Source organism: Hordeum vulgare, chromosome 1H (genome assembly GCF_904849725.1).
Source record: "Hordeum vulgare subsp. vulgare chromosome 1H, MorexV3_pseudomolecules_assembly, whole genome shotgun sequence".
Taxonomy (NCBI): Eukaryota; Viridiplantae; Streptophyta; class Magnoliopsida; order Poales; family Poaceae; genus Hordeum; species Hordeum vulgare.
Genome location: NC_058518.1, coordinates 512358750 through 512367148, shown reverse-complemented (window position 1 = coordinate 512367148; position 8399 = coordinate 512358750). Strand labels below are relative to the sequence as shown.

General features: G+C 47.1%; 1 protein-coding gene across 1 annotated transcript; it reads left to right on the top strand.

Moving 5' to 3' along the window:
* Window positions 1-248: 248 nt before the first annotated feature.
* LOC123402989 (MFP1 attachment factor 1-like) lies at window positions 249-891 on the top strand. Its single transcript, XM_045096966.1, has 2 exons — window positions 249-339; window positions 452-891. Exons 1-2 carry the CDS (start codon window positions 249-251, stop codon window positions 889-891), a joined length of 531 nt encoding a protein of 176 aa, XP_044952901.1.
* The last annotated feature ends 7508 nt before the right edge of the window (window positions 892-8399 follow it).

The window sequence follows — 8399 nt, the reverse complement described above, 5'->3', positions numbered from 1 at the left end:
TATTTCGTGCAAATCAACCCGCGGTCTTTTTGTAAGTTAAAAAAGGTTTTGTTTTTACGTAAACCTCCCTGGCAATCATCACCGGACATCATGGCTTATCCATTCCCGTCCTCCACCACCGGGCCGACGGGCAAGGAGGCGATGAAGCTCTGGTAGCCTTTGGAGGGGCCTTCTCGCCGGCGAAACGAGGCCGAAGGGGCGGGCGGAAGCCGAAGCGGGGCGACGCGGGAGGCTAGCTGGTAGGGGCGATGCAGATGACCAGGACCGCGCGGGGCATAGTGGCGCTAGGGCGACCGGAGCGGCGAAGTCCACGGCGCGCACCACGCGCCACCGTCAGCTGTTCGCTGCCGGCCGACGCTACGCTCGCGTGAGGCAGGCGATGCGTTCGTGGGAGGCAGGCACGTCTGCCGCCACCGTCACCTGTTCGCCTCCGGCGTTTGCCGACCGTGAGCACACGCCTCCTTCAGCATCTGGTCGCCGACGCAACAGACGCGGGACGTCGTGGTGCGGGGTCTGGTGGACACCCTAGTCGACGACACCCTCCTGTGCAAGCGCTACGGCGTCGTGCCGGCCGCCGCCGCCAAGCCCGCCGCCCGCGCCATCGAGGTTGAGGCCTTCGACGCCACCGCCATCGTCGTCGGGGCCGCTGCATTCGTCGAGGAGGGCATCGAGGCGCTGCAGCTCTACTCCAAGGAGGTCAGCCGCCGCCTCCTCGACTTCATCAAGTCCTGCTCTGCCACCGCCAAGGACGAGCCGCCGTCGGAGGCGCCGTCGGCGGTCAAGGAGGAGACCTCCGAGGCCTCAGCTCGCCCCGACCGAGATAAAATTCGTTTACATCTATCTAGAGTTCGTGTGCGGCGTTGGCCTGTGCTTGGGATGAGTTGGCTGTAGGTTGTTCGCGTGTGTGTCCTGTTATTGTTCTTTTGGTAGCTGCTGGTTCCCCTCTTTTTTTGTGTGTGTTCGTTAATTACTTCCGTTTGTATCTCTGAGCAAGAATTATCTTCACCTTGTCGTGGCAATGATCAAGATTTCACCGGAATATCTGTCACAGAGCCTCTCAGATCAATACATATTTTATAATTTTCTAGTAGAATTCTTCAAACTGAAGGTGAGGAACAAGGTCCAGATTATGAGCAATCCATTAATCCTCCCTTCGTTCTAATGGTAGCAATGTGTTCTGAACCGTGATCATATGCTTATATTTGAATATTCTGTGCAAGTAGGGACACATTTGATTGATGGTGATTATGGTTTGAGCAATCAAAGCGTTCTGTCCCCATTTCATTTTCATTTGCTTTTTTCTCTCTCTTAAGCAAACAATAATGAATGATTCATATCCGACTGATCATCCAATCTGTACTATCTATGTAATGTAACCTACTGATAGAATTCAAGACTTCTGTTTGTTTCAAGACATCTTTGAACTCTGATCTATGACTATGCATGAACACAAATTACGATGGCACCTGGTTCGGGAGGCAGGCCGTGGCCGGTGCCGTCGAGCTCGCCTCGCTTAATTATAGCAAGCCACATCGGCAGATATATGGTACAAGTTGTCCAGAAAATCAATAAGGTTGAGGCTAGAAGATCGGTGGTTGCATTTGCAAATAAGAAATACACAGACCCAAGGTTCTCTGACTTGAGTCACAACAAAAGGAGGATGAGGCTAGAAGAATCAATAGAAGATCGTGGCTACATTTGCAAATAAGAAATAAGAATCAAGCAAGAGCCGAAACTGAAGAAAGATCATAGCAGGTCGGAGTAACGTATTAGCCTATTATACAAAAAAAGTTGATCACTTACAAATGTATATTTATATACATATTTTTTTTTCTTCCGTTGCAACACACGGGCATTTTTGCTAGTTATACATACAAACATACAGAGAAGGAGAGATCGAGCTCTTTGTTAGAAAAAGGTAGTAGCATCACCATCAACATCGCTAAGTAAATGCGGAGTAGCTTCCTTTTGTTGATGCAGCCTGTAAGTGGCTGATGAAAGGAAGGTGTCTGAATAATATTACATCAACATGCTGATTAAAGGCATGTTGTTCAAACCCATATGGTAAATGTTCCTCCTGGTAGAGCACTCACTTGTATATTCTTCTGAATGACAATGTTTTGAGCTAGTCATTCATTGATTCTATTAATTTTTCTCTTGCTAAGGGCATGGTTAATAATAAAGACAGCTGCGGTTGTAAGCTATTGTCATGTCATCTATAACCCATCTTATAACCAACATGTACAATAGTTAATTAAAAATGTATTTTTTATTATATGGTCCATCTTTCAGTTTCACAAAGTGACTAGGAACATGTGCTAGAGCTGATTCTTAACTAAGAGCCCGCTTACCTTTTTTTTCCTATTTTCTTTTTCTCCTACTAAACAAAGTTATACTAGTTTATTTCTTATAGCCAGCTGACTTAGCCCTATTATACTTGCTGGAAGAAGAAGAAGTGGTACTTTCTGGCTGGGGATTCGTAAAGCGCGCGCGGAAAGCTTTTTGCGTTCTCGGTATCCAAGGTTCTTTCGTTGTCAATTAGCTTCTCCAAGAAAAATAGGCAGGTGCATCCTCCTTGCGGCCTACTCTTTCTGTAGCCTACTTGTGCTGGGGTTGGTCAGTTCGTGAGCTACGGTGTATTATGTACTCATCGTTCCTAAATTTTATTCTTTCTGAAGATTTCATTAGTAGATTATATTATGAAACAAAATGAATAAATCTATACTATAAAGCATGTCTATATACATTTGTATGTAGTTTTTTTATAGCCTACTTGTGCTGGGGTGAGTCAGTGCATGAGCTGCGGTGTATTATATACATATACAATTAGGTGCCAACATAGCATCACAGTCAAAGACAAGTGACCGGAGGGACTTCGGTGCCTTAGAATTAGGTGCCAAAGCACTTACCTCATCGATCTCGACACCCACATGCCCCACCTGGCCAATAGCCACAGGTGAGAGGGCAATACTGACATCTAAACCTCCACCAGCTACCTTAACAACCTCGTTACTCAAAGACACCACCCGCACCATCTTTTTCAAAAGCATCATTGAAAGAGGTGAAGTAGGCTCCCCACAACATGCCTGCAGCTCAGGCATAATCTGCAACACTCGAGCCATGGCCTCGTCGATGATGACACACCTAGAGATAGACATCATCACATGCATCAACGACGAACATGATGCAACACGAGGGGAAAAATGTCCATAGAGGCTTGCTTCCTCCCCCAACTGAAGATCCAATGTGAAGATCAGGCAACGAAGATAAAGTCAAGACAACCTCTAGTTTGGCGAGAGCACCCTCCGCTCTCCCCAAAACACTCCCAACTCGCGTAAGGCAGTCACAAAGCTCAGTACAAAGCAACTCAGTCTCATCCGCCAACCCGGCTTGCTCAACCAAGACAGACCAAAATTACACATTTGTTGTGGTGACATCATTTGTGGATACAGGCGATGGAGTAGGACATTGGAGCGACGAAGCTTGGTGAACTAGCTTCTTAGCACGACAGAAGTGGGCGATGTGGCCAGATCGAAGACAGTCCATGCATCGGATTGGATCCCTACAGAAGTGAGCACGGTGACCACGACATAAACACCTGTCTCTCAGCCACGCCGGAAGAGGACGCCACACATTGACAACAGGATGACGAAACGCAACGGGAGCCGAGCGCCCCCCCTCCGAGACGAGTTGCCAAGCCTCCAATGCATTCCCGGTAGGAGCCTGACACACATGGACTGTCGGTGCGTCCTCTAGGTGGAAACATCTCACCAGTCTCCCCAACCCGACCGCACTAGAGGCGCGTGCACGAGAGTCCATCTCGCGCAACAGAATGACAGAAGTACTCCCTCCGTTTCAGTTTAAAAGTCCGGCACGTGTATCTAGGTCGTCAATTTGACCAACTTAATGAGAGACATATATGACAAAAAATATATCATTAGAAACTTTATATGTTCTATTTTTTAATGATATAATTTTTGTGTTAAACAATATATTTTATATAAGTCAAATTGACAACCTAGATACACGTGCATGCTTTATAAACTGTGACGGAGGGAGTACACACGTTACTGTGAAAGGGTTATGAAGCACATGGATGAAAAGATGAAGAAAGCCCGGTCACACAGTGTTATCGCCATTGAAAATCTGGAGCGAAGGTTCAAGGTCCGCTTAGCTAACAACAAATTCGGATGTGCAAATAAGATGATGATGCATGAGGTGAAAATTGGACATGAAGTTGTTGGAATTATGCCCTAGAGGAAATGATAAATAAGTTATTATTATAATTCATGTATCAAGATAATCGTTTATTATCCATGCTATAGTTGTATCGAATGAAGACTTAGATACATGTGTGGATAAATAGACAAAACACCGTCCCTAGCAAGCCTCTAGTTGGCTAGCCAGTTGATCAAGGATAGTCAGGGTCTTCTTGTTGGAAATATGCCCTAGAGGCAATAATAAAATGGTTATTATCATATTTCCTTGTTCATTACAATCGTCTATTGTTCATGCTATAATTGTATTAACAGGAAACAGTAATACATGTGTGAATAAATAGATCACAATGTGTCCCTAGCAAGCCTCTAGTTAGCTAGCTCGTTAGTCAATAGATGATCATGGTTTCCTGATCATGGGCATTAGATGTCATTGATAACGGGATCACATCATTGGGAGAATGATGTGATGGACAAGACCCAATCCTAAGCATAGCACTAGATCGTATTGTTCGTATGCTAAAGCTTTTCTAATGTCAAGTATCTTTTCCTTCGACCGTGAGATTGTGCAACTCCCGGATACCGTAGGAGTGCTTTGGGTGTATCAAACGTCACAACGTAACTGGGTGACTATAAAGGTGCACTACGGGTACCTCCGAAAGTGTCTGTTGGGTTGGTACGAATCAAGATCGGGATTTGTCACTCCGTGTGACGGAGAGGTATCTCTGGGCCCACTCGGTAGAACATCATCATGAGATCAATGTGACTAAGGAGTTAGTCACACGATGACGTGCTACGGAACAAGTAAAGAGACTTACCGGTAACGAGATTGAACAAGGTATAGGTATACCGACGATCGAATCTCGGGCAAGTTCTATACCGACAGACAAAGGGAATCGTGTACGGGATTGATTGAATCCTTGACATCGTGGTTCATCCGATGAGATCATCATGGAGCAAGTGGGAGCCACCATGGGTATCCAGACCCCACTGATGGTTACTGGCCAGAGAGGTGTCTCGGTCATGTCTGCCTGTGTCCCGAACCCGTAGGGTCTACACACTTAAGGTTCGATGACGCTAGGGTTATAGGGAATTGTTATACGAGATTACCAAAAGTTGTTAGGAGTCCCGGATGAGATCCCGGACGTCACGAGGAGCTCCGGAATGGTCCGGAGGTAAAGATTGATATATAGGACGGATGATTTCGGACACCGGAAGTGTTTCGGGTGTCACCGGTAACGTACCGGGACCACCGGGACCGCTGGAGGTGGCCCCGGGGGACCACCGAAGGGGGGCAACGACCCCGGGAGGTAATGTGGGCCAAGTGGGGGTGGGAACCAGCCCCTAGGTGGGCTGGTGCGCCTCCCCACTCAGCCCAATGCGCAGGGGAGAGAAAAGGGGGGGGGGCAAACCCTAAGCCAGGTGGGCCTAAGGCCCACCAGATGGTGCGCCACCCCCTCCTCCCCCTCTGGCCGCCGCACCTCCCATCTAGGGGGCTGCCGCACCCCCTAGGGTGGGAACCCTAGGGGTGGCACCCCCTCTCCCCTCCCCTTATATATATCGGGCACTTTTGGCCATTGAGATACACGGTTTTTCATCTCTCTCGGCGCAGCCCTCCTCCTCTACCTCCTCCTCTCTGCCGGTGCTTGGTGAAGCCCTGCCGGGAGACCTCGTCTCTCCATCGACACCACGCCGTCGTGCTGCTGGAGTTCTTCCCCAACCTCTCCCTCCTCCTTGCTGGATCAAGGTGCGGGAGACGTCACCGGGCTGCACGTGTGTTGAACGCGGAGGTGCCGTAGTTCAGCACTAGATCGGAATCGCTGCGAGTACGACTCCATCAACCGCGTTCTAGCAACGCTTCCGCTTAGCGATCTTCAAAGGTATGAATATGCTCTTACCCCTCTCTCGTTGCTGGTCTCTCCATAGGAAGATCTGAATATGCGTAGGAAAATTTTGAATTTATGCTACGTTACCCGACAGTGGCATCCGAGCCAGGTTTTCTATGCGTAGATTCTATGCACGAGTAGAACACAAAAGTTGTGGGCGATGATTTGTCAATTTGCTTGCCGTTACTAGTCTTATTTTTTTCCGGCGGTATTGTGGGATGAAGCGGCCAGGACCGACTTTACACGTACGCTTACGTGAGACTGGTTCCACCGAGAGACATGCACACCGTGCATAAAGGTGGCTAGCGGGTGTCTGTCTCTCCTACTCTAGTCGGATTGGATTTGATGAAAAGGGTCCTTATGAAGGGTAAATAGCTTTGGCATATCATCGTTGTGGCTGTCACGTAGGTGAGAAGGCGTTCTTGCTAGAAACCCAAATCAGCCACGTAAAACTTGCAACAACAATTAGAGGACGTCTAACTTGTTTTTGCAGGGTTTGACATGTGATGTGATATGGCCAAAGTTGTGATTTTGCATGTATGATGTATGAGATGATCATGTTATTGTAATAGGTTTCACGACTTGCATGTCGATGAGTATGACAACCGGCAGGAGCCATAGGAGTTGTCTTAATTTATTGTATGAGATGCAACGCCATGTGCTTACTACTTTTACTTCATTGCTAACGGTTAGCTATAGTAGTAGTGATAGTAGTAGTCGGCGTGACGACTTCATGGAGACACGATGATGGAGATCATGGTGTCACGCCGGTGACGATGATGATCATGCGATGCCTGAAGATGGAGATCGAAAGAGCAAAGATGATAATGACCATATCATGTCACTATATGATTGCATTGTGATGTTTACCATGTTTTACATCTTATTGCTTAGAACGACGGTAGCATAATAAGAGGATCCCTCTTAAAATTTCGAGAACGTATTCCCCTAAGTGTGCATCGTTGCGAAGGTTCGTTGTCTCGAAGCACCACGTGATGATCGGGTGTGATAGATTCTAACGTTCGCATACAACGGGTGTAAGCCAGATTTACACACGCGAAACATCGAGGTTGACTCGACGAGCTTAGCATGTACATACATGACCTCGAATACAAGAGACCGAAAGGTCGAACATGAGTCGTATGGTTGAATACGATCAGCATGAAGTTGGTCACCATGATGACTAGTCCGTCTCACGTGATGATCGGACACGGGTTAGTCAACATGGATCATGTATCACTTAGATGACTAGAGGGATGTCGATTTAAGTGGGAGTTCATACTTAATTTGATTAAATGAACTTAATTGTCATGAACTTAGTCTAAAAGTTGTCTTTATAAATATTGTAGATGTCCAACGTCAACCTCAATTTCAACGCATTCCTAGAGAAAAACAAGCTGAAAGATGATGGTAGCAACTATGCGGACTGGGTTCGCAACTTGAAGCTCATCCTTGAAGCAGCTAAAAAGGCTTATGTCCTTGATGCGCCGCTAGGTGACCCTCCTGCTCCCGCAGCAGCCCAGGACATTCTGAACGTTTGGCAAACGCGGAGTGATGACTACTCTCTGGTTAGGTGTGGCATGTTATACAGTTTAGAAACGGGGCTCCAAAGGCGTTTTGAGCAACACGGGGCATATGAGATGTTCCAGGAGATGAAGCTAGTTTTTCAAGCTCATGCCCGTGTCGAGAGATATGAAGTCTCCGGCAAGTTCTTTAGCTATAAGATGGAGGAGAACAGTTCTGTCAGTGAGCACATACTCAAAATGTCTGGGTTACACGGTCGTCTGACTTCACTTGGAGTCGAACTTCCGGATGATGCTATAATTGACAGAATCCTCCAGTCTCTCCCACCAAGCTACAAAGGCTTTGTGCTTAACTACAACATGCAAGGGATGGAGAAGACCATTCCCGAGTTGTACTCGATGCTCAAGTCTGCAGAAGTAGAAATCAAGAAAGAGCATCAAGTGTTGATGGTCAACAAGACCACTAGTTTCAAGAAAGAAAAGGGTAAGAAGAACTTCAAGAAAGACGGCAAAGCTGTTGCCGCGCCCGGTAAGCCAGATGCCGGGAAGAAGAAAAAGAACGGACCCAAGCCTGAGACTGAGTGCTTCTATTGCAAGGGAAAAGGTCACTGGAAGCGGAACTACCCCAAATACTTAGCGGACAAGAAGGCCAGCAACGTTAAAGGTATATGTGATATACATGTTATTGATGTGTACCTTACCAGCGCTCGTAGTAGCTCCTGGGTATTTGATACCGGTGCTGTTGCTCACATTTGCAACTCAAAGCAGGAACT